This window comes from Lissotriton helveticus, chromosome 9 (genome assembly GCF_964261635.1).
Source record: "Lissotriton helveticus chromosome 9, aLisHel1.1, whole genome shotgun sequence".
Taxonomy (NCBI): Eukaryota; Metazoa; Chordata; class Amphibia; order Caudata; family Salamandridae; genus Lissotriton; species Lissotriton helveticus.
This window is the reverse complement of record NC_136070.1, coordinates 224,387,705-224,414,416: the sequence shown is the minus strand read 5'-3', so window position 1 is coordinate 224,414,416 and position 26,712 is coordinate 224,387,705. Positions and strand designations below refer to the sequence as shown.

General features: G+C 50.7%; 1 protein-coding gene across 1 annotated transcript in view; it reads left to right on the top strand.

Moving 5' to 3' along the window:
• Positions 1-26,712, top strand: part of PNN (pinin, desmosome associated protein) — a 168,906-nt gene that overhangs the window by 94,748 nt on the left and 47,446 nt on the right. Inside the window, exons 7-8 of the mRNA XM_078659762.1 lie at positions 13,749-13,904; positions 13,994-14,132. Of these exons, the coding sequence (XP_078515888.1) occupies positions 13,749-13,904; positions 13,994-14,132 (295 nt within the window). The remainder of the gene's footprint in view (positions 1-13,748; positions 13,905-13,993; positions 14,133-26,712) is intronic.

Genomic DNA, 26,712 nt, shown 5'->3' with positions numbered 1-26,712 from the left:
GGAGTCACCAGAAGAACGGGCGTGCTCCCCACAGCACTCGGGGGGAGCCCAGCACCGGATCCCAGGCGGGTCAAGCAACAGGAGTGGGCTTCTCACTTGAGGGGTGCCGGACAGCGCGGCTTCTCTTCTTCGGGCCGGCAGGCAATCGGGCATACGGGGTGGTCCACCATCGGGGGTGGGTCCGCTCCGTGGCTTCCGGCCCGCGGCTCTCAGGCTCTCACCATCGAGTCTCTCCACCGGTTCCGGACCGCCGGCACTCCGAACATCTCCGGGCAAACCCAGCACTCGAGGCCCCGGCGTCAGGGCCGGGAAGGCCAGCAAGGTGACAAGGGTAGAACGCAGAAATCCCTGCACGCCAGAGCCCCGGAAAAAGGATGGTAAGTGAAGGCTCTTCCTTGGTAACCAAATTCGGAACACCCCGAACAGGATTAAAGACAGGATAGGTGGCGGGGAGGAAGGGATCTCGGAGCGAGGCGGTTATGCGACTGTTCCGATCGCCATCTTGGCTCCTCCCCCACACCCTCTTTCTTGACGTAGTTTTTCTCACCAGTCTTCCCGCCAGAGTGGGGGTAGAACGGGTGGGGGCCAGTTGCTGGGTACAGAAAATGGTATGGACAAGCTCTCGGAGGCAGTATGCCTTTGAGGCTTCCCCCTGTCCATCCTGGGGGAGGAGACATAGCACCTCGCCCAGGATGTCCATTGTTTCAGGCCCAGGAGAACGGGGGCTCTCCACCCAAGGGTCCAGCAACATGTCTGCTGTGTGGCAGCCTCTACAGCCACTCAGCCCAGACGTGGATTGTAGGTTCGGGTTTGGGAGGGCATCTCTAAGATGCCCTCTCGTGCATTTTACATTAAATCCCACACTGGCATCAGTGCGGGTTTAATGTGCTGAGAAGTTTGGTATCAAACTTGTCAGTCTTCAGTGAAGCCATTATGGTGCTGTGGAGTTCGTAAATGACAACCTCCCAGCACCATATACTCTTAAATGGCAACACTGCACTTACAGTGCCCAGGAATGGCTCAGGGTACTGTAGGGGCACAGGGCTCATGCACCTGTGCCCTCACCTCTGTCATAGGGCACCCAGCTAGAGGGGTAACAATGCCAGGGCAGTGGGTTCTGTGGGCATGCCACACAGGGGAGTGTGCCATGTCGACTCTAGTTTTAGTTCTGTACTTAGGCACTCAGCCTGCAAGGGCAGTGTGTGGGTGCCAGGGTACAGGGCCCCTGAGGGTGGCACAATAAGTGCTGCAGCCCTCGAGGGTCTTCTCTGGTCACCATGCCCTGGGTACCTAGGATACCATTTACTAGGGGTTGACAGGTGGCCAGAGATGCCAAATGGGTATTTTGTTTCAGCATAGTTTTTCTTTTTAGGGAAGGAACACCGGCCCTGGGTACCTGATTGGCAGGGACCCAGGGCACACTCAGTCAAAGCACATCAGCAGTTCAGAAAAAAAAGTGGGGTCATACCAAGGCAAGAAAGATGGCACTTTCTCACACTCGCCAAGTACAGGAACAGCGGATATCCTTCCTCGCAGTCAAGCAGAAACTTCGCGAGTTGCACCTACAGTACATGCTGCTACATCCTGCTAAACTAAAGGTCATTTCTCAGGGAAAGGCGCATTTCTTTGAAGCCCCGGAGGAGGTGTGGGAGTGGCTCGTGATCAGGGGGGATGCCCTCCTGCCGGGCGAACAGGGGGGGGACCCGAAATACATGGGGGACACGGCCATCGAGGAGACGCAGTAACAGACGCAGGCATTCGTCGGACGCTACTGGGAGCGAGGAGAGGCAACGGGTCACGGTAGGAGATGATGGGGCCCTCCGCCTGGAGTCGTCTGGGTCCGACGGCCTTCTTGCGCCTCCGGTATCTCCCCCTCGGGATGATGTACTGGTCCCGGACACTCTGCAGCCCACTACGGACACACTCCCGCCCACCAGTGATATGGTCCCGGAGGCGGCTGGGGCCTCGCTGACTGCCTCTGAGGCCCTCCACTGAAGGGCATATTTGGTTGTGCTCTGAATTTGTTCTGGTTTGTGAGCTTTGGTCGGCCTAGCTGGTCTTGCTCACGATAGGGAGCGTATTCTGGGGATACTTGGATTGGGGGGGGAGGGGGGCACTGGTCCTAGGGGGGCGGCCGTTCTGTGAGTTGCGCATACCTAACTCCTGATGGTCCGAGCCCCATGTCAATGCTGAGACGGCTGGTTGTGTCGGGAGCTGGGTGGGGGGAGGGAAGTCTTCTTTTTTTACCTGTTGGGTGGTTCTGCCCCGTTGGGCGTATGGGGTGGCTTTGCACGTCCTGGCACCAGCAGGGGAAGGGCATATCGGCATGTTTTGTTGTTGCAAGTATATTGCTCGTGGGAGGGGGTGGTGGTTGTTTTGGGAGAGGTTGTTGAGGGGAAATGTTACACGCATCGTATGTATCACATTTCTGGCACGGGATTGGGGAGGCACCATGGGTAGGGTACTATGGCTTGTTCGGATACGTCACCAAACATGGGGTATACGTTTTTGAGTTGGAATGTGAGGGGGCTGGGCACATGTACTAAAAGAAATAGGGTCCTGTCCTTCCTCCGCAGGCACAGGGTTTCCATAGCGTGCCTCCAAGAAACCCTCCTTACTGATGATGGAGCCCAGAAATTGGGGAAAAAGTGGCGGTGTCAGGTGTTCCACTCCTCATTTTCTACATATGCCAGTGGGGTCCTGATATGGGTGGCACCTGGGGTCCCGTTTGCTATCCAATATGTGGAAGCGGACATACACGGAAAGTACCTACTCCTCCGGGCGAAACTGGCTGGCATGGACATCACCATACTAAACTCGTACGCACCCAACACAGATGACCCTGTCTTTTTCCAGACCCTTCAGGAGGTCCTGATCCCAGACCTAGAGGCTCCTGTGCTTTGGTTAGGGGATTTTAATTGTGTCCTTGATCCCGCACTGGATAGGTTACCGCCCCGAGCTGGCACAAACCACGAATGACAACGAAGCTTAGGGAAGTCATGGAGAATATAGGAGCGCTTGATGTTTGGCGCCAGAGAAACCCGACCCAGATGTACACCTGTTTTTCCTCCACTCACAACACAGTCGCTTCGATAGAGTACTAGTGGCGAATATAGAGGCAAGCATGTCACTTGAGGTTACCCACCAGGCCTGTTTCTTATCTGATCACTCCCCGGTGGCGTGTGTGGTGAACTGGGGGGCTCCGGTTTCCTGCCCCCGGACCGAGAGGTTGCCGGCGGATATCCTTCAGGACCAGGTGGGGAAAGGTCATATAGAGACCGCTCTTATCGATTACGTGTACCTCAACTGGGAGGGGGGAGCTTACTTTGGTCACTAGATGGGATGCCCTGAAGGCTGTAGTGAGGGGCGTGCATGGGCCTCACCTATGGGGTTCGGAGACAGCTCCACTGGGACTTAGAGGAGGCGGAGGATAGTCTTTTGGATTTGCAAACCTTGACGGCCCTTGATGCTCTACAGCAGGGGGAGGAACAGAATGCTCGGTCTCGTATTCATGACATCCTAGATCGGCTCGACAAATATACCCTTGGCCAATCTAGACAGCGCCTTCACAGGGAGGGCGATAAATCAGGTTGCCTCTTGGCCAGGATCCTTCGGCGGGAGCAGTTTGACCCTGCAGTCGCTTCCCAAGGCGGCGCGGGAGCAATTAGATGCAGCCCTGACGCTGGGAGAGGTGCGTTCTGCATTGGGCCGATTGCCGCTGGCTAACTCCCCGGGGAGTGAATGGTATCCTCCGGAATTTTATCAGGCATTCGACGGTACACTTTCCTGCCTCCTCTTGCAAGTATTCCTCGAGGCGTTTGAGCACGAGATTCTCCTGCTGAGTATGACACGGGGAAATATGTATGATCCTGAAACCGGGGGGGACAAACAGGACCCTTCGTCGTATCGTCCAATCACAATGATCAACACGGACGTGAAGATCTTGTCCAAGCTACTAGCCACGCGTTTGGCGCCATATATGGCTCACCTGGTCCATGCAGACCAGTGCAGGTTTTATTCCAGGATGCAACACTGGCATGAACCTGCGGCGGTTGAATCATATTATGCATGAGGTACGTGGCAGAGTGGAGCAGATGGTTCTGGTGTCGGTTGACCTCGCTAAAGCGTTTCATACGGTCGATTGGTGGTATCTACTAGAGGTCCTCCAGGCAGTGGGGTTGGGCCCCAACTTTTGTCGTTGATTCGCATCCTATATATGGCCCCTCGTGCCAGGGTGAGACTTGTCGCTGCACGGTCGGAGGAGTGGCGACTGATGCGGGGTACACGCCAGGGGTGTCCCCTCTCGCCTGTCCTGTTTGGCCTGGCCCTAGATCCCTTTGCAGTCCGAATCCGAACGGAAATGGCACAGTGGGGTATTACGGTGGGAGACACATGGAGTGTCATCTCTTTATATGCAGATGACGCTTTGTTTTATTTGACAGCTCCGCGGTAGGCGTTGCCGACATTGCTGCGTCACCTGGATTGGTTCGGCGAGGCGTCGGGTCTGAAAATTAACCGCGGTAAGTCTTTGATCTTTCCGCTTGCGGGGGTTTGACTATGCCCCTGGAAGATTTGCCAGACCTCGGGCTGCGCTGGGAACGGGAGGGATTCCGTTATCTCTGAATTCAGTTGGCCTCGACTGACTCGCAGCTGCTGGTCCGGAATATTGATCGGATACTAACGACCCTACAACAATCTGTGTCCTTTTGGAATTCCTTGCCGCTTTCTTTAATGGGGCAGCTGGCCGTCGCCAAGATGGTAATGCTTCCGAGGACGCTATACGTCCTCCAGAATACGCTTTGTCCCCTTCCCCCACGAGTCTTTAGCACTCTCAACATGCTGCTCACGTCCCTGCTTTGGGCGGGCCTGCGCAGCAGGGTAGCACTCCACACTATCATTCGCAGCTACGAAGAGGGCGGCCTGGAGACGCCACGCTTCGACTTATATTACTATGCAGCACAACTACAGCCTGCGGAACGGTGGTTCGCAGAAGCGGATAACTGGGAGACGCGCCTCTTGGCGGGCAGGGCTAACGTACAGGAGCTACAGGTTGCACTGATGCAGGGCAGGGGAGCGGACGACACTCTTCCTTACATTGTGCGTCACACAGCAGCTATATGGCAGCGGTTTTTGGAGAGGGTCTTGCGGCGGGCGCCCTTCCATAGAGAGTTACCGGTCTGGATACTGGCCCCTTTCGTTGCCATGGAGAAACACATGTCCTTCCACACTTGGTGGGAGGGGGGGTGCGAGGTTCTAGCTGATCTCTACCCCAACGTGTCCTTCCTGACTTATGAGCAGGCGGAGGAGGCTTTTGGCCTTGGGAGAGGGTAATACCTGCACTATCGGGGACTGCAGGATAAAGTAAAGTCCACATTTGTAAAGCGCACAATCACCCGTAAGGGTCTCTAGGCGCTGGGGGCCGTCGGGAAGATTAAGCGAGCTATTGCCCAGAGTCGCATGGTGCTGGGCAAACCTGCCGCCGGAGCCGGGGATCGAACCGTGGTCCCCAGATTCCAGCGTCCGTCGCCCTGGCCGCGGCGCCACACCTCTCCCACTGTGGTGAAGGTTACCTGGCCCCAGTGCCCGGACGCACCACCAATGACCCACACCTTAAACATTCTTCTTTCCTGTGGCAGGGGCGTAGACTAATCTCTGCTATACACAGCTATGAGACAGGACTCCACCCCACCGGTGCTGCCGTTTTGGGCGGCATGGGAGGCGGATCTTGGTGCTGAGCTGGGACAGGGTCAGCGGAAACTAATAGGGTACCTCACGCGCAAGGTTTCATGCAACGCACGGTTCAAATTGATCCACTTTAATTTCCTACACCGCACCTACCTGACACTGGTCTCGCTGAAGCGCATCTCTGGGGACAGGGGGGGCTGCTGCCACAGATGTAGTGCAGGGAGACCGGGCTTCTTACACTTAGCCTGGGACTGCCCTTTGATCAGGAGTTTCTGGGCGGGGGGTGGTAGATCGCATTGTCACTGCTACAAGCCTTCAGATAGCAATGAATCCCTTGCATTGTTTTTTAGCGTTAGTCCCCAAGCCCAAGAAAAGGAAACTCTCCTATAAACTCTTTACAATTGATGTTGGTGCTTGCCAGGTGGCGATCACTTGGATGGGACAGAGGGCTCCGGAGGTGTCTACCTGGCTTAAGGATGTGAGAGAGTGGTCACTAGCCGAGGAAACCCATGTGCAACTTACTCGGAGGGACGAGAAACTGCGGGACGATTTACTCGCCTGGCGAATCATGTGTGCCTCGGGACTGGCGGAGAGGGGGTGGTCTTCCCAGAGCGAGTCTGACGGGGCAAGTGAATTGTTAACGCCAGTGGAGTCTGGATCTGGTGGGGAGGGAGAGTGGCACCGCTAGGGTTTATCTACCACCGGGAGTTGTGCTGTGCTTTGATGCTACCTCACGATGTTATGTATCTGCCCCACTAGATGATGCCTACGTCCCTAAGTGTCATAATGAGGTTGTCGAATTGTGCACATGTGTTGTGCCGATGCCAATTGGGGGCGGGGGGGGGGTTGTTTCTGGTACATGTTATGTAAACTGGAAAAATAAAGTTTTTAAAAAATATAGATTTTATTATACTAAGTACGTTTTTCCAAACCCTAAATCTCTAGCTGAAAGGTCTTTTCACACCTTCAGTATTTAAAGAACTTTCCACTTGTACCCGAGCAAGACAAAAGATTTGTAACTGTAAACACTTAAGGCTCCCATTCACATATGGATCGTGATTCCCAAGCTGTATGCAGGTTGCTGTATTGTATTCTAGCTAGTCGCTTGCTGCTAAAAGATTACCAGATCCAGTCTGGAAAGTCTAGCTCCCACAACAAGATTAAAAGCAGCTGTTTATTTATTTATTTATTTATTTATTTTGTAGAGCGCTTATCAGAAACATTTAGATTGCTGAAGTATAGCAGCTACGATTATATCAACCCACACTTTGGTAAGATGCTGCAGCTTTGATTGTAAATGCAGATTTGATGCCCATGTAGGTCAAGCTCTCATGTGATAGTTGTAGTTGAGTTTGCATTTTTGTAATGCGTCTACCTCTTCTCCAGTCTTCTGTTTTTGTGTTTCACGCTAGAGTATATGTTGGATATGCTTACAAGCTTGCTTTTCAGTTAAATGTTCATGAACCTCTGTAAAGAACCAATGATGTTTTGTTATAGACCTAGAAGGAAATGTTGCTTATTTGTTATCTTAGTTCTCTTTCGATTGAGTCTCCGTTGATGAGCAACCTGCTGTCCTTGCTGGAATTTGGGAGTGTACTTTGGTTAATATCCCTGTGCCTTATTTGAGCTTCACGTATAACACCTTTTCAACTGGCAAAGCAATTGCTTCTTGGGTTGCACTGTCATCTTGAGCACTTTAGTATGCAATGCAGTTTTTTGTGTGTAATGTCTTGTTGCATATCTAGCATTTATTTTTTAATTAACCATTGGATAACATTATGTTCGAGGCATGTGGGCTGCTGAATTCACATCTTATGCATAGATCGCCGCCTAGTGTTGGGTCCGGATGATTGCACATTGTTGTCCTGGAAGAGTCTTTGAAGTATCACGAGATAGGTGGCTTCTCCCCTGGACTACAGTGCGCATGGGCATCCTCTCCATCCTCACATTGTTTTTTTCCGCCATTGGGTTCGGATGTATTTTTCTTTACTCAAGTTCGGAAACTTTTCTATAAGGCCAAAAGGCTTTCGGGGTCGTCGGTATTGTTAACTCTATCGGTGCCGAGTTCTTGTTCCAGTTCTTTTCAAAGCAGGACGTCGAAGAGAGCCGCGTTGCCTTTTCAACACCAGAGGCCCGATCGTCGATGGAACGGAGCCCGTTCAAACGATGCCCCCCTTTGTAACTCTAAATACCCGCACATCGATGTACACCCGGTGTGCAACAAGTGCTTATCACCAGACCACAACGAGGACAACTGTCCAGCTTGTGCTCGATTCCGGTCGAAGAAGACGCTTAGGCTCCGACGTGCAGCAAGACAAACGATGACGAAGCCAGGTGAATATCTTCGATGAAGACGACTATGAGGTCGTCGAGACTGAGAATCCGGAACAAGCGTCGGATCCAGGTTCGGAGCACGACTCCAACTACTATGAAGACGACGAGGAACGCGTCGATGAAGAACAAAGCGTCGGAGAGTTAAGGGACGACGTGTCCCCCATCGGAGCCGTCTATGACGACTTGAGTGATGAACCAGGCCCAACAGTGGGTACTGGGCCTCAAAAAGACACTCAAAAACTTTCAAAGGCTCAGGTCGAGGCATCGCCAAAAGGCCTTAGCCAAGATCTTGACAAACATTCTATAGTCCCGTGTCTCGGGCCTGGCTAAGAATATCTCACACGAGCCATCAGTCGCCCTACAGAAAGCGAAACCGAAAGCTATCGAGACACTAACTAAACCGAAGATTGATGCGCTAGAGTCCATCGCTAAAGCCAAGTATGTCGAACCGACGAGGTCGGCGTCGACGGACAGTGACACAAACCAAGGACTCGAGTCTCCGAAGGACCTCGACCCGAGGCACAGAGTCGAAAAACAACAGCTCGGCAAAATCCTCAAGCCGAAACCCAAAGGCGCCTCTAAGGAGCAAGTCGAAACGAAGAAGAGCGTGCCTCCGACACAACAAACACCGAAGTCTGCGCAAGGCCAAAAGCACGACGACAAGGTGAAGTCCGTCGGTCCAATATCGACACCAGGCCCAAAGCCGCCGATAAAATTCGGACTGCCCCCAACAGCACGGCCGAAGGTGATCGATCCGAAGACAAGGATCGAACCGACCAAATCTGTGTCACTTGGGAAAAGGAGTCATCCTCTAGAAGAGGATGTTCTGTACCAGGAGCCCTCCTATGATCAGTCGAAGCTCCATATCGACGCAGACACAGGCAAACTTACGGTTTATCAAAGAAAGATCAGATCGGAAAATCCTCTGGAATCATACAAAATCCCACTAAAGAAGTAAGGGATTCTTCAACATCACCGGTCCATTTTGAAGCTGTAAGGTACTATGGCCAGGACACTTCTGCAGGCTCACCCACACGCTCTAATGAGGATATGGGGTATGACTATGATGAACAATATAGTTACCCTGCAGGCGATGATCAAGAGGACCAGACTCAAACCTGGACAGACCCTATTGACCAGGGGGAGTCACAACCTCTCCCTGATACTCCTTTTTACCCTGTAAAAACGTAGCCAACAGAGGATACAGCAGCGTTTAATGCATTAATAGAGAGGGCAGCACAAAATCATGATGTGGACATGCTTGCTGACCCAATTGAGGAGGATTTCTTGTTTGACACTTTCTCCACTTCAGAGAAATCAGTTAAGACATTGCCAATGTTAAAGGGGGTCCTAAAACATGCTGGAGAAATTTTCAAGGAAACCACAAGAGCAAGGGTTGTTAACCCCAGAATTGAAAGAAAATACAGACCGGCGCCTGTGGACCCTATATACATTCGGGGACAGCTGCCATTGGACTCTTTGGTGGTATCCAATGCTCGTAAACCTGCCAACTCCCAAACTACTGGTGATGCTCCCCCTCCAGACAAAGAGTCTAAAGTATTAGAAGCTTCTGGAAAAAGGGTGGCTGCGCAAGCGGCTAACATCTGGAGAATTTCCAACACACAGGCCCTATTAGCCAAATACGATAGGGCACATTATGACACATTAGAGCAACTGCTACAACATTTACCTGATGCCTACAAGGAAGGAGCAGAAACTTTAATACAGGAAGGGAAACTGATATCCAACGCATCCATTAAATGTGCGCTAGATGTATCAGACACTGCGGCCAGGGCAATCAACACAAGTGTCATGCTCAGAAGGCATGCTTGGTTGCGCATCTCAGGGTTCAAACAAGAGATTCAAACCACATTATTAAATCAGCCTGTAAACCCTGTTTTTTTTTTATTTGGTCCTGATGTGGACACAATCTTAGAAAAGATTAAAAAAGACACGGAGACAGCCAAATCCATGGGGGCCTTGCAGTCACAACAATTCAGAGGAGGTTCCTTTCGTCGCTCCAATAACAGAGGGAACACGCAAACCACCTATAAGAAAACAAGCAGAGGTGGATACCGTGGCAACAGCAGTAAAGGCAGAGGGCGAGGGAATAACACCACCAGATCCTCCGCCAATACTAAACAGTGACGCCTTGTCGCTGCCCCCAGACCATGTAACACCAGTCGGGGGCAGATTACAACAGTTCCTGCCAGTCTGGGAACGCATTACCACAGACAGGTGAGACAACTTATTCTGTATGGTTATTGTCTAGAGCTATTATCAACTCCACCCAACATACCCCCAAAATACCGTCCTATGTCCGCAGAGCACATAAACTTATTGCAGCATGCTGCAAAAAGGGGCCATAGAACTCGTCCCTATACAGGAACAGGGTACGGGGGTGTACTCTCTGTACTTCTTAATCCCCAAAAAGGACGGGTCTCTCAGGCCAATACTAGACCTCAGGCCCCTAAACCAATACATCTTGTCAGAACACTTTCACATGCTCACTTTACAGCAAGTCCTACCATTACTCAGTCAGGGAGACTTCCTCGCAACACTGGACCTAAAGGATGCGTATTTCCACATACCAATACATCCAGCACACAGGAAGTATCTCCGGTTTACCATCCAAAATCAGCACTACCAGTTCAAGGTACTGCTTTCGGAGTAACAGCCCCCAGGCTGTTTACCAAGTGCCTAGCAACAGTGGCTGCGCACCTACGGAGAAACCATATTCACGTCTACCCCTATCTGGACGACTGGCTCATCCAGGCAAAGTCAGCCCAGCAATGTGCCAGCCACGTGCCCCGCACTATTCGCCTCCTACACAGCCTCGGGTTCTCATTAAACTACCCAAAGTCTCCTCTTCAGCCCGCCCATGTACAACAGTACCTGGGGCAACGATAGACACTCTGGCGGCAAAGGCGCAGCCAAACTCGGCAAGAATCAACAGCATTCTGTTACTCATTCAGAAATTCAGACCCCAACACTCGCTCCCAGCATGATGGGCATGATGGCCTCCTGCATCTTCATAGTCCCTCACGCAAGACTACACATGTGTCCGCTTCAGGAGTGCTTGGCTCGGCAGTGGAACCAGGCTCCGGGACAATTGAAAGACCTAGTGTTGGTAACCGGTCGCGCATACAACTCTCTGCATTGGTGGAACCCACAAAACCTTTGCAGGGGATGACCGTTCCAGGAGCCTGTTCCACAAATAGTGCTGACGACGGACGCATCTCTCCTAGGATGGGGAGCGCATCTCCTACATTACACAGTGCAGGGACTATGGACGACACAGCAAAAGAAGATGCACATCAACCTGCTAGAACTGATGGCAATCTTTATGGCAATAAAGGCGTTCAAGGTACATTTGTGCAACAAGGTCGTGTTAATCCGGACGGACAACATGACTGCCATGTACTACATACAGAAGCAGGCGGGGACACACTCTCCAGTTGTCCCATCTAGCGCAAAGCATGTGGAAGTGGGCCATTCAGAGTAACATCTTCCTCATGGCGGAACACCTCCCAGGCAAAGACTACCAGATGGTGGACCTGCTCAGCAGGCACAGCCACCAGATGAACGAGTGGGAGATCCATCCCTCAGTGCTGCAACCGTACTTCCAGCGGTGGGGTCACCCAGAGATAGACCTGTTCGCCACAAGGGAAAACGCAAAATGCCAAAGCTTCGCCGCCAGGTTTCCACATCCGCAGTCTCAGGGCAATGCAATATGGATGAACTGGTCCGGCAAGTTTGCATACGCTTTTCCCCCAGCCCCGCTCATACCACTAGTGGCACGCAAACTGCTAAACACTCGATGACGCTGATCCTAGTTGCTCCAACATGGGCGCGACAACCATGGTACACCACGTTCCTAGAACTTTCCGTGGTTCCTCATCAAAGGCTACAATTAACACCCAGTCTTTTAACGCAGATCCATGGCGACATTCAGCACCCAGTTCTGCAACAGTTGAACCTTGCGATATGGCTCCTGTGGTCATAGTTTGGTTACCTAAACTTACCTCCTGACTGTATGAACATTATCAAGGAGGCAAGAAGGCCTACCACCAGGGCATGCTATGCGGCAAAGTGTAAACTATTTGTCATCTATTGTAACAATAATGGCATAAATCCGCTAGATGCATCTACTCAAAACATCATATGTTACCTCTTACATTTACACAGATGCAATCTGGCTTACAGCTCCATACGAATACATTTAGCTGCAGTGGCAGCTTATCTTCAGAACAGGCAGCACCTTTCACTTTTCAGAGTGCCTGCTATTAAAGCTTTCCTAGAGGGACTCTAACGAATCATTCCTCCAAGACACCCACCTTCACCTGTTTGGAACCTCAACGTGGTTCTAACCAGACTAATGGGACCACCATTTGAACCGCTACATTCCTGTGAGATACAATTCCTAACGTGGAAAGTGGCTTTTCTGGTGGTTATTACATAACTCAGAAGAGTTAGTGAGCTGCAAGCCCTAACTATTCAGGAGCCATTCATACAGATTCACGCTAATAGGGTAGTGCTGCGAACTAACCCTAAATTTATGCCAAAGGTGGTGTCCCAGTTTCACATCAATCAAGCTATAGAACTGCCAGTATTCTTCCCTAATCCAGATTCTGTGGCAGAAAGAGCTCTACATACCCTAGAGTCTAGGGCCTAGACGTTAAAAGAGCTCTCCTGTACTATATAGACAGAACACAACTTTTCAGAAAGACTAAGCAACTGTTTGTTGCCTTCTCGCCACAGCACAAAGGCAACCCCATTTCCAAAGCAGGTATAGCCAGATGGATTGTTAAGTGCATACAGATCTGTTATCAAAAAGCTAAACGCACATTAACAGTTCCCCCAAGAGCGCATTCAACACGCAAGTTAGGGGCATCCATGGCTTTCCTAGGAAACATTCCTCTAGAAGACATATGTAAGGCAGCCACATGGATTACCATACATACTTTTACCAAACACTACTGTGTAGATGTGCACTCCAAACAGCAAGCAGCTGTAGGGCAGGCTGTACTCCAAACTCTTTTTCAGACTGCTGCAGCTGGCACGGGCAACCGCCGCTAGGAGGAAACTGCTATACATTCTATGCATAAGATGTGAATTCAGCAGCCCACATGCCTCGAACGGAATATGCTACTTACCAGTATGCATCTGTTATTAGCATGTAGGGCTGCTGTTATTCATATCGCCCTCCCTCCTCCCCGGTGCCTGTCGCAGCTGTAGCACTCAGTATTAATCTCTAGCATGGACATCACTTACTGTATCATACTCCATCCCTGCCACAATGGCGAAAAACAATCTGAGGATGGAGAGGATGCTCATGCGCACTGTAGTCCAGGGGAGGAGCCACCTATTTCGTGATACTTCGAAGACTCTGCCAGGACAACAATGTGCAATCATCCGGACCCAACACTAGGCGGCGATCTATGCATAAGATGTGAATATCAGCAGCCCTACATGCCAAGAACAGATGCATACTGGTAAGTAGCATATTCCATATGGTGCCAGAGGAAAAAAAAGATGTATATGCTTTTAGGAGAAAACAAATTCTTTTGGTGTTTCACGATTCTGCACACAGAGCTAGAGTGATTGTATTCATAAAGCATTTCCATGTTGGAGAATTGGGGTTTAACAGTACGCAACTTTTCCTTACTTACTGCTGGTAATTTTTTGATGTGATAGCAAACCATTTTTGATGTTGATTTTGCCTTCAGCAACGAAAACGAAAGGAAATAGAGAAAAAGCTTGAAGTGCAGGCAGAAGAAGAGAAAAAGCAGGTAGAAAATGAAAGACGAGAATTGTTTGAGGAGAGGCGTGCTAAACAGACAGAACTGCGTCTCTTGGAACAAAAAGTTGAACTTGCACATTTGGTGAGTTTGTGTGGGCATTTAATGTGGCATCCATGGTGTACTGGGATGGCTTTTTTATGCATATGCTAATTGGTCTTTATTTTCTATAGCAAGAAGAATGGAACGAACACAACTCTAAAATCATTAAATATATAAGAACGAAGACAAAACCTCATCTATTTTATAAACCAGGCAGAATGTATCCAGCTACTCAGAAGCTGCTCGATGACTCGCAGAGAAGAATGAAAGGTAGTTTGCTTGCTAACAGCAGATTGGCCTATTTGTTTTATCCATATTTTCAAATGCTTCGTTTGCTGTTCTGTATGCAATGGAATAGTCAAAGGAGTCTTGGGGAGGGGGGCAGAGTACCGTCGTATAGTAGTGTTTATCCTTAACAACCCTGTCCTTTTCAAAGACTGTCCAGCATGGGATTTGTATTTCCCCTTTAGTTTTCTCTTTTCTTTTGGTATTTTGAAGGATTACTAAGGTACTGGCTATTATAGATGTGAAGTTTTATATTTTGCTCCTCCTAAGAACTTGCCCTTTTTTGCCCAAAGCGGTTATCAATTTTTTTAACCATAAGGTTAAATTCCTTTCAATGTATATACCACATTAGTCTCTGTCTGAGAATCTGTATTCATTTGGATAGCTCCAAGGTTTCTCAAGTCTTCCAAGCTATTTAAGTTGGAGGCTCTTCCCTATCAGGAAGGTGACAGACAGTTATTGCTTGCAGTGTAGTTTCCTGCATATTAGATAGCCATTCCCTTCAACCCAAGGGCATTTACACATACGCAGTAAGAGCCAAAGCTTGCTTCTGCTACTTAAAGTACCTGTTTCTGATGTTCCAGTACAAAGCTCATGCTTTTAACTAGCACTCGTCCCTAGAATCCAGCAAAAGGGTTTAATCAAGTTTCCTTCAAGCAGTGCGCCAGATCTTTTGTCATGCTGCATTAGTAGTCTTCTTTTTCCATGCACTATTTCACAAATGGTAATTAATTTTCCAGTAAATTGGACTGAAAGCATCCAACAACATGAGTCACCAGAGTAGGTATGGTTCTTAGTGCAATAACTGCTTTGCTGGTATGAACCTGCTGTCCCCAATACCCCGCTTTTTTCGATTTTCTGCCTCTAAATAGTTCATACTTTTAGTTGACAGAAGAAGAGTAGATTAATGGGAGCCTCAGGACAGGTCCTGAGAGTCCAAGGGGCTACCCACTTTACAATCCAGAGCTAAGCTTCTACGCTGTGAAAGTGATAGTGTGTGTGGTAGGTTTCACACACTCAAGGACTGAACTCCAGGCCAATTGTTATTATATCTAAAGATATCGTTTTATTTTTAGAACCAACAGGAATCAAAATATACTTTTCTCAATATGAGTGATCTCAGATAAATACTTTGCAGAAAGGCAATAAACTTTTTAAACACAATAGGTATAGGGGTTGCAGTAGGCAACACAATCTAACATTGAGCTCAATAGGTTTTTCTACATAAATGCAGTTGATTACTTGATAATTACTTTTGTAATCCCAGGACTGGATCCTAGATTCAGTCTTGGGGTCTAAGCTGAAAACTGTTTAGTAAAAACGTTTTGGTTATTGCAATGATTTTTAAGGAATAAAAAGGTATTTTAAAAGTTTACACTTTGCCAATTTTTCATTGAAAATTTTCCATGTTATCCTATGGCAGGAAATTCAAGTCACAGGTAAAGTAGGTTCTCGTTACTTTTGTAATCCAGTACTGGGCTCCTAGGTCCAGCACTGGGAGCTCTACCCAAGACAGGTAAGCAATTACGTTTCAGTAGTTGGTACGATTTTTAAGGAATATTTGTAATTTTCAAAAGTAGACAGAAGAATTTTCAGAGAAAAGCAGTCAATGGTTTCCTATGGGAGAAAATTCAGTTATGGGGAAGTACGGTTAAAATTACTTTTGCAGGTCAGTACTGGGCTGAAAGGTACAGTACTGGCTCATCGCCTGATTTCAGGTGAGTATTTCAAAATTCGTTACTCGGATGATTTTATAGGAATATTTCAGAGTTTCAAAACTTCACTCTTAGAATATTTTTCGAGTCAAACAAGTCAATGAGTTATCGGTTTTCAGGTGAGTACTCGACTGGTGAAGTTAAGATTCTGGGCATAGACTCAGGGTCCCCCAGGGTCAGGTAGGTACAGTTGGTACACCCTCAGCGGCACAGGGCCAACCGGGTGCAGAGGTAGTTAGGCCCAATGTTATCCAACGAGAGGCAGGGGGCCTTCGGTTAGTGGCTTCTGGCTAGCAGGCCACGCTGTTGTGGGAGCTGGGCTCCTGGCCACTTGCTCAGGGCAAATGGGTAAGTAGGTTAGGACTCAGGGTGCACGGCCAGAGGCACTCGGGCGGCTGGGTGCAGGGTGCTTTTGAGCCTTTAGGCGCTCAATGTTATTCAATGGGAAAGGTAAAAAGGAAACAAAGGCTGCAGGCTCAGGGACGGTGATTCTTCAGGTGTGACCACCTCTTCGAGAGGTGTGTTGATCTTGGAGCAGAGGTAGGTACCCCAAAGGAAGGCACAGGGAGTCGCAGGGCGCCGGGTGTCTTTGGGCGTCGGGGAATCTTACCCTCTGCTGCTCGTGGTTAGGGGGCTGCAGGCATCGTTTGGGTCGTCGAGGAGGGTCTTTGGGCACTGGACGTCGGGTCGCTGGGGGGGACGTCCTCGGGCTCTTAGTTCTCTCGGGCACGGGCTGGGCTCGGTGGGTGCAGAGTGGGTTCGTCTGGAGCTTCCTGACTGGCACCAGGGGTATGGTTTTTGAGCAGAGCCTCTGCTTATGGGAGTCCCAGTCTTTAAGAGGGTCAAGGCAGGCAGGTCCTCCGGGTGTCCCAAGGTTGCTGTCCGCAGGAGTCGTGGGTTTAGACAGGAGCAGCTGGGTTTAGGCAGGAGCAGGTTCCAGGATCGACAGGCCGGTAGGGCGGGGGCCAAGTCAGTTGGTGTCGTCCTGTTAGCATCTGCACGGCTGGTCTTATTCTTGATCTTCATTTCTTATCGGGATCCGAGGAAGGAAGGTTCAGGGAGCCCCTAAATACTGAATTTAGGGGCGTTACAGGTAGGGCAAGGGCAGGGACCAATAGGTCCCTGTCCTGGGGTCGGTACACCCCCTAGCCTGCTCCTCTTCTGTGGGAGGGAGGCAGGAGCCTAGCTGTGATTGGGCAGGGCTCCCTATCTTTAAGCTGGCCGGAGCCTGGGGTCGTGCTTCACCTAGTCTCCCCCACCTGAAGGGTGGGGTTGGCACAGGCTGGCACACCCTCCTTTCTGACGTAGGTTTTCCCGACAGTCTTCCCGCCAGAGTGGGGGTCAGTTGCTGGGTACAGCAAATGGTCTGGAGAAGCTCACAGAGGTGGCAGGCCTTTGAAGCTTCCCCCCGCCCATCCTGGGGGAAGAGACCTAGCACCTCGCCCAGGGTGTGCATTGTTGCAGGCCCAGGAGAGCGGGGGCCTCTCCACCCAGGGGTCCAGCAACATGTCTGCCCAGGATGGGTGATGGCTAAGAGGCCGTAGGGGCCTCAAGTCCCAGGTGGGACCGTGACTCCCCAAAAAGTTACAGGCGTAAAAATAAATAGATACAAATGAGCGCCAGGAGACGCTCATTTACTATTCGCTGCTTCCAGACAAGGAGCACCCCTTAATGCCCTGTAAGGGATTTGTAATTGTGTTTATATTTTTTTATCCTGATGGTGCTATTAAAAGGAGTTAGGGCACCACCAAGCTTTTGTGGAGGGCTGCAACTTACCATTATTTTTAAAAGCAGTATGAGCTGGAGTTGTATGCTGATCATCTGGTATGCAGGGACCATTTGTGGTAGTTCTATGGCTGCATTTTGTGGCTTGATGTTTAAAAAAATAATTGACATGTTTTTGGTTGTGTAACAAGACGAATTACTAAACAGTGCAGTGTGCATTTATAAAATATACCTTTTATAATTATTGGTAACTTTCTGATAAACTCAATAAGTCTGCTGTATATATGTTGATGTGCTCCCCTCCTGATAGTCAATTGGCCTGCCTTTTATATTTATATTTTTTAAAAAGGGGTTGGGCAGAGGTGTGGACAGGGAGACCAGGTGAAGTGCGTCTCCCTGAGCTCATGGACGCCGCCATTCCCCCTCCCCATGCAGGTGTAATGAGCAGTTTTGCCTGCCAATGTGACACCTCATAAGCCAGCTGGTTAGGGGGTGTACAGCGGGGGCTGGGAGTGACTGTGCCACATTAGAACATCAGTGCCGGAGGCTTGTGGCCAGCGAGGCGGTTGCATTTTCAGGAGTGTGCTGGGCCCGGACTACAGTGCCCCCGGGGTCTGCAACAAGAAGAGCCCGTGAGCGGGCCTTGCAATGGACTTGCCTGGGGCCTGTGAAGGAGAGCCCTGGGTCACAGCTTTGCTGGGGCCCAATTAAAGAGCAAGCCTGGAAGTGCAGAGAGTGGGTCCGAGATGCCAGATGGTTGTAACCCCTCCCCTGCAGGCAGAGGTGTTGGCCCGGGCCTCGCCGTGGTGGTGGCTTCTTTTGCACACCAGTTCCACCAGAGGATGCCATCAGTCAGTTCAGTATGGCCCGAATCTACTACAGGCTCTTGGATGATGGTGGAGGTGGTCTGAGGATGTCCTCAGAGAGGGGTGGACAAGCAAGTGGAGAGAGACCGGGCCAAGCTGCAGTGATGACCATTGGTTCGAGGCATGTGGGCTGCTGAATTCATATCTGTGCATAGATCGCCGCCTAGTGTTGGGTCCGGATGATTTCACATTGTTGTCCTGGAAGAGTCTTCGAAGTATCACGAGATATCCCATGGACTACAGTGCGCATGGGCATCCTCTCCATCCTCAGATTGTTTTTTTCCGCCATTGGGTTCGGATGTACTTTCCTACACTCCAAGTTCGGAATCAACAAAACTTCTCTAAAGGCCAAAAGGCCTTCAGATCTGTCGGTATTGTTCAGCGCGCTGTACCAATACACTATTTCAACTTCTGTTGCACCCCGGATGTCGAATCGGGCTGTTAGGCCTTCTCGACGACACTTGGACCGACTGTCGATGGAACGAAGTCCATTCAAATACTGCCCGCAGTGCAACTCCAAGTTCCCGCACACAGATAAGCATCCTGTGTGCAACAAATGCCTATCTCTAGATCACAACGAAGATAGTTGCCTAGCCTGTGCCCAGTTCCGGTCGAAAAAGACTATCCGGAATCGACGGGCGGCGAGGCAAGAAATGCAGAGGTCGGCGCCAGAACCCGACAACCTCTTCGATGAGGCAGACCTAGCTAGCGCCGAAGACTCTGATCAAGACTAACAGCAATACTCTGAGCACGACTCCGAATATTACCTCGAAGAGGAGGAACAAATCGTTGATCTTGAGGAATACGATCAAGACATCGTAGCGGTTGAAGACGACTCCGATGACGAGGGGCGAACCGTGAGTACACCGCCCCATATAGACACTACACCGATATCAGAGGCTCGGGTCGAGGCATCGCCAGCAGGCCTTAGCCAAGATCAACATCCTCGTTCTACAGCCCCGCCATACCGCCCGGCTAAGAACATACCAAAAGAGCCTTCTGAGACACGTTATGCGACACCGGTTCCATCAAAACCGAAACTCGTCGACAATACTGTCTTCGGACCGACCGTTGTCGAACTGAAGGTGATTAGGCTGAAGGGTGTCGAGCCGAAGGCCACAGTCCCAATACACCCATCGAAGCCAAAGACCGTGGAGTCGACATCGAAGACAAAAGCTATCAAGTCGAGCTCGAAGTCGAAAGCCGTCGAGTCAACCTTGCTGCCAAAACACGTCGACTCGACCCCTAAGACAAAGCACGTCGAAACGAGCAAAGCAGCCTCAACTTTCGACAAAGGGAAAAAACCGGTCGACGAAAGCAAAAGGCCTACGCCCAAAAGTAACGTCGAACCGAAAGTGAAACCAAAGGTGGACAAAAAACAAGTCGGTGGAGCCGAAGCCCATCGATCCGAAAAAGGGCGTCGAGCCAAAACCACAAACTCCGAAAACACCTAAAGAGACTGTCGAACCGACCAAACAGCTCGGTCCGAAAAAGGTGGTGAATCCAGCCAAAGACGTTCAACTGACAAAACCTGTCGAAAAACATCAAAAACCGAGCCAACCACCAAATGCGGTCTAACTCAATAAAGCTATCGACCCGCAAAAAGTCAAACCAAAGGCTACGGCACAGAGGCCAAAAACTGTGGAAGAGATTATTCATCCAGACCCATCCACAGAAGACCAGTCAAAACTGTACATTGAGCCCAAAACTGGTAAAGTGACTGTCTACACAAAAAAGAAAAGACCTCTGCCAACTGAAGACTTTTCTAAAATTCCCCTCAAAAAGAAAAGCGACTGTGCTACCTCTCCTATACTTTTTTTTTTTTTAAATTATTTTTATTGGTATTTCAAAACAATGCGATACAGTGTCACATAAAGATTCATAATACGATAGGCATCTTAGTATGGCAACAGAAACGTGTGAAAATACATCTGTAACATAGGAGCACTCCGCTGTACAAATCAAAGCATGGGTGGGGAACCATAAGTCAAGAGTTACAGTTCTATTCTGTATCAGAGCCAGTGCTTTCCGTATCAGAAGGGGGGTCGCAAATGTTCCCTCTGTATTTATTCCACGCTCCCCAGACCCTATTCCATTTCTTGGGACAACCCCTATTGCGAAACACTGCCCGCTCCGCAATCATCGCAGCATCCATATCCCGCTTCCAGGCCGATATTGAAGGTGACAGTCCCCTCCCCACCTCTGCGCTATATTCCGCTTCGCCACCATCATACCCAATGTCATCCAGGTCTGTCCATATCGTGTGAGATCGTTGGGCTCCCAAATGTTCAGGAGGCATCGCTTTGGGTCAGGCAGTAAGCAAAGTTCCTCAGACTGAGACATGGTGCGCATCACTTGGACCCAGTAGTGTGCAATGTGGGGGCATTCCCATATCGTATGGTAGAAGCTACCTATTTCCCCACAACCCCTCAGGCAGTGTGGGTGAGGAATCCTCTTCATCTTGTGTAGTGCATCCCTTGTGTAATATGATCTGTGAAATATACGGAGTTGGACTAGGCGAAGACGCGAAGGGATACCTATTTCTTTCGGGGATGAAGTGGCTTCCTGCCACTCTGAGTCGTCAATGTCACCACAGTCATGCGTCCATTTCTCCCGCAGGGCTTCTAGAGGGTCGGGTAAATTATTTATCAGTTTCCTATAGGTTAGAGATGTCGCCTTCGAAGGCATAAAGTCAGTCAGGAGCCTGTCTTCTAGTGGGGATGCCTCTGGGATATCTGTTCCGGATTTGAACACTGCTGTCAACGCATGCCGCACCTGTGTGTACCTAAAACGTTCCGTCAGCGCCAAGTCATATTGCTGTTGCAGCGTCTCAAAAGGTAGCACCTGCCCCTTCTGCCACAGATCTCCAATGGTCGAGATGCCGATAGCATCCCAGCGGTCGAAGCCCTTGGAGTTCCTCAATCGTCCCAGCTGTTTTATGTCCCACAACGGGGTCAGTTGCGTCAGCACGCCCCGCCATTTTAACCTGCCTAGCGCCGCATGCCACACTGTGAGCGTGTGATGCAGTGGACCGATCATTGTGGAGATCAACGTTTTATCATACAGGGGAGCCAGCATGCCAGGGAGCCCTAACTGTGCTCTGTCTGCCTTTAAAGCTGGTTCAGACTGGGGGAGATGAAGCCATTGGTTGACGGTCTTTAACTGCGATGCCCAATAGTACAGTTGGACGTCCGGGAGTGCTATGCCTCCGTCGTACCAGCCGCGCGTGAGCTTGCGCTATGCGGGCCGGCTTGGTGCCCCCTAGAAGCACCGAGACGTTCGCCGAGATGGTTTTGAAGTACGCAGGAGGGACAGAGTAAGGCGTGTTTTCTAGAACGTAGAGTAAGCGCGGCAGGGCCATCATTTTGAACAGGGCCGCTTTACCTAATAGTGTCAGCGGCAGTGATGCCCAGTGTCGGACGTCACGCTTGAGGCGGTCAAGAGGGGGCTGTAGATTGTGTGTGCGGAATACATCAGGGTCAGCCGTAACGTATATCCCTAAGTATTGGAACCCCGCATCCGAGATCCGCAGCGGGCAAGAGTCCGGTAAGCGCGGCGCAGGGCCGCGCAGTATGTACATGGTGGACTTGGACCAGTTGATCGAATAACCGGAAGCTCTTCCGTATGCCGTGCAGACATCTAGCAGTGTGTTAATCGAGCGCTTGGGCGAGGTGAGATATATTAAAACATCGTCGGCGTAAAGGGAAATTTTATCTTCCCAGTCATCCGCCCAGCGGATACCACTGATCGTGGGCTCCCACCTAATCCACTCGGCCAGAGGTTCAAGGACCATGGCAAATAACAATGGGGATAGCGGGCAGCCTTGGCGCGTGCCCCTAAACAACGGGAAGTCTGCCGAGATGTGGCCATTAGCGGCTACATGCGCCATCGGTCTTGTATACGCAAAAAAGAACAAGTGATGGACTGAATGTGGATCAATGTCACACACTCCCCCAGTCAAAAGATCTGGGCCCAAATCCATCGTTTTTTTGCACTCCACACCACCCTGGGTCAGATAATGGCTTTATGCAAATCAGCTCTGACCCTGTTGCCCCATGGGAACAGTCCAGTCCGAACTACAACAGCCATATCTTTCCCAGACCGGAATCAAGCATCCGAGGACCGGACCGGTTTCGAGGTAACACCTCTCTTCAGCCCGGCTAGCTTGACTCCAAGTGGTGTGGAGTGCCTGGGACCCACGTCTGGGCATCCCCAGCGCACTTAGGGCGGCAATTGCAAAAAAGAACAAGTGATGGACTGAATGTGGATCAATGTCACACACTCCCCCAGTCAAAAGATCTGGGCCCAAATCCATCGTTTTTTTGCACTCCACACCACCCTGGGTCAGATAATGGCTTTATGCAAATCAGCTCTGACCCTGTTGCCCCATGGGAACAGTCCAGTCCGAACTACAACAGCCATATCTTTCCCAGACCGGAATCAAGCATCCGAGGACCGGACCGGTTTCGAGGTAACACCTCTCTTCAGCCCGGCTAGCTTGACTCCAAGTGGTGTGGAGTGCCTGGGACCCACGTCTGGGCATCCCCAGCGCACTTAGGGCGGCAATTGCAAAAAAGAACAAGTGATGGACTGAATGTGGATCAATGTCACACACTCCCCCAGTCAAAAGATCTGGGCCCAAATCCATCGTTTTTTTGCACTCCACACCACCCTGGGTCAGATAATGGCTTTATGCAAATCAGCTCTGACCCTGTTGCCCCATGGGAACAGTCCAGTCCGAACTACAACAGCCATATCTTTCCCAGACCGGAATCAAGCATCCGAGGACCGGACCGGTTTCGAGGTAACACCTCTCTTCAGCCCGGCTAGCTTGACTCCAAGTGGTGTGGAGTGCCTGGGACCCACGTCTGGGCATCCCCAGCGCACTTAGGGCGGCAATTGCAAAAAAGAACAAGTGATGGACTGAATGTGGATCAATGTCACACACTCCCCCAGTCAAAAGATCTGGGCCCAAATCCATCGTTTTTTTGCACTCCACACCACCCTGGGTCAGATAATGGCTTTATGCAAATCAGCTCTGACCCTGTTGCCCCATGGGAACAGTCCAGTCCGAACTACAACAGCCATATCTTTCCCAGACCGGAATCAAGCATCCGAGGACCGGACCGGTTTCGAGGTAACACCTCTCTTCAGCCCGGCTAGCTTGACTCCAAGTGGTGTGGAGTGCCTGGGACCCACGTCTGGGCATCCCAGCGCACTTAGGGCGGCAATTGCAAAAAAGAACAAGTGATGGACTGAATGTGGATCAATGTCACACACTCCCCCAGTCAAAAGATCTGGGCCCAAATCCATCGTTTTTTTGCACTCCACACCACCCTGGGTCAGATAATGGCTTTATGCAAATCAGCTCTGACCCTGTTGCCCCATGGGAACAGTCCAGTCCGAACTACAACAGCCATATCTTTCCCAGACCGGAATCAAGCATCCGAGGACCGGACCGGTTTCGAGGTAACACCTCTCTTCAGCCCGGCTAGCTTGACTCCAAGTGGTGTGGAGTGCCTGGGACCCACGTCTGGGCATCCCCAGCGCACTTAGGGCGGCAATTGCAAAAAAGAACAAGTGATGGACTGAATGTGGATCAATGTCACACACTCCCCCAGTCAAAAGATCTGGGCCCAAATCCATCGTTTTTTTGCACTCCACACCACCCTGGGTCAGATAATGGCTTTATGCAAATCAGCTCTGACCCTGTTGCCCCATGGGAACAGTCCAGTCCGAACTACAACAGCCATATCTTTCCCAGACCGGAATCAAGCATCCGAGGACCGGACCGGTTTCGAGGTAACACCTCTCTTCAGCCCGGCTAGCTTGACTCCAAGTGGTGTGGAGTGCCTGGGACCCACGTCTGGGCATCCCCAGCGCACTTAGGGCGGCAATTGCAAAAAAGAACAAGTGATGGACTGAATGTGGATCAATGTCACACACTCCCCCAGTCAAAAGATCTGGGCCCAAATCCATCGTTTTTTTGCACTCCACACCACCCTGGGTCAGATAATGGCTTTATGCAAATCAGCTCTGACCCTGTTGCCCCATGGGAACAGTCCAGTCCGAACTACAACAGCCATATCTTTCCCAGACCGGAATCAAGCATCCGAGGACCGGACCGGTTTCGAGGTAACACCTCTCTTCAGCCCGGCTAGCTTGACTCCAAGTGGTGTGGAGTGCCTGGGACCCACGTCTGGGCATCCCCAGCGCACTTAGGGCGGCAATTGCAAAAAAGAACAAGTGATGGACTGAATGTGGATCAATGTCACACACTCCCCCAGTCAAAAGATCTGGGCCCAAATCCATCGTTTTTTTGCACTCCACACCACCCTGGGTCAGATAATGGCTTTATGCAAATCAGCTCTGACCCTGTTGCCCCATGGGAACAGTCCAGTCCGAACTACAACAGCCATATCTTTCCCAGACCGGAATCAAGCATCCGAGGACCGGACCGGTTTCGAGGTAACACCTCTCTTCAGCCCGGCTAGCTTGACTCCAAGTGGTGTGGAGTGCCTGGGACCCACGTCTGGGCATCCCCAGCGCACTTAGGGCGGCAATTGCAAAAAAGAACAAGTGATGGACTGAATGTGGATCAATGTCACACACTCCCCCAGTCAAAAGATCTGGGCCCAAATCCATCGTTTTTTTGCACTCCACACCACCCTGGGTCAGATAATGGCTTTATGCAAATCAGCTCTGACCCTGTTGCCCCATGGGAACAGTCCAGTCCGAACTACAACAGCCATATCTTTCCCAGACCGGAATCAAGCATCCGAGGACCGGACCGGTTTCGAGGTAACACCTCTCTTCAGCCCGGCTAGCTTGACTCCAAGTGGTGTGGAGTGCCTGGGACCCACGTCTGGGCATCCCCAGCGCACTTAGGGCGGCAATTGCAAAAAAGAACAAGTGATGGACTGAATGTGGATCAATGTCACACACTCCCCCAGTCAAAAGATCTGGGCCCAAATCCATCGTTTTTTTGCACTCCACACCACCCTGGGTCAGATAATGGCTTTATGCAAATCAGCTCTGACCCTGTTGCCCCATGGGAACAGTCCAGTCCGAACTACAACAGCCATATCTTTCCCAGACCGGAATCAAGCATCCGAGGACCGGACCGGTTTCGAGGTAACACCTCTCTTCAGCCCGGCTAGCTTGACTCCAAGTGGTGTGGAGTGCCTGGGACCCACGTCTGGGCACAGGGTCAGCGCTGATTTGCATATCGCCATTGTCTAACCCAGGGTGGTGTGGAGTGGAAAAACGATGGATTTGGGCCCAGATCTTTGGACTGGGGTGAATGTGTGACATTGATCCACATTCTGTCCATCATTGTTGTGTTTGCAGTTACCGCTCTAAGTGTACTGGGGATGCTCAGACGTGAGTCCCAGGCACTCCACACCACTGGAATCAAGCTAGCCGGGCTGAAGAGAGGTGTTACCTCGAAACCGGGCCGGTCCTCGGATGCTTGTTTCCGTTCTGGGAAGGACATGGCTTGTGTAGTTCGGACTGGACTGTTCCCATGGGGCACAGGGTCAGCGCTGATTTGCATATCGCCATTGTCTAACCCAGGGTGGTGTGGAGTGGAAAAACGATGGATTTGGGCCCAGATCTTTGGACTGGGGTGAATGTGTGACATTGATCCACATTCTGTCCATCATTGTTGTGTTTGCAGTTACCGCTCTAAGTGTACTGGGGATGCTCAGACGTGAGTCCCAGGCACTCCACACCACTGGAATCAAGCTAGCCGGGCTGAAGAGAGGTGTTACCTCGAAACCGGGCCGGTCCTCGGATGCTTGTTTCCGTTCTGGGAAGGACATGGCTTGTGTAGTTCGGACTGGACTGTTCCCATGGGGCACAGGGTCAGCGCTGATTTGCATATCGCCATTGTCTAACCCAGGGTGGTGTGGAGTGGAAAAACGATGGATTTGGGCCCAGATCTTTGGACTGGGGTGAATGTGTGACATTGATCCACATTCTGTCCATCATTGTTGTGTTTGCAGTTACCGCTCTAAGTGTACTGGGGATGCTCAGACGTGAGTCCCAGGCACTCCACACCACTGGAATCAAGCTAGCCGGGCTGAAGAGAGGTGTTACCTCGAAACCGGGCCGGTCCTCGGATGCTTGTTTCCGTTCTGGGAAGGACATGGCTTGTGTAGTTCGGACTGGACTGTTCCCATGGGGCACAGGGTCAGCGCTGATTTGCATATCGCCATTGTCTAACCCAGGGTGGTGTGGAGTGGAAAAACGATGGAT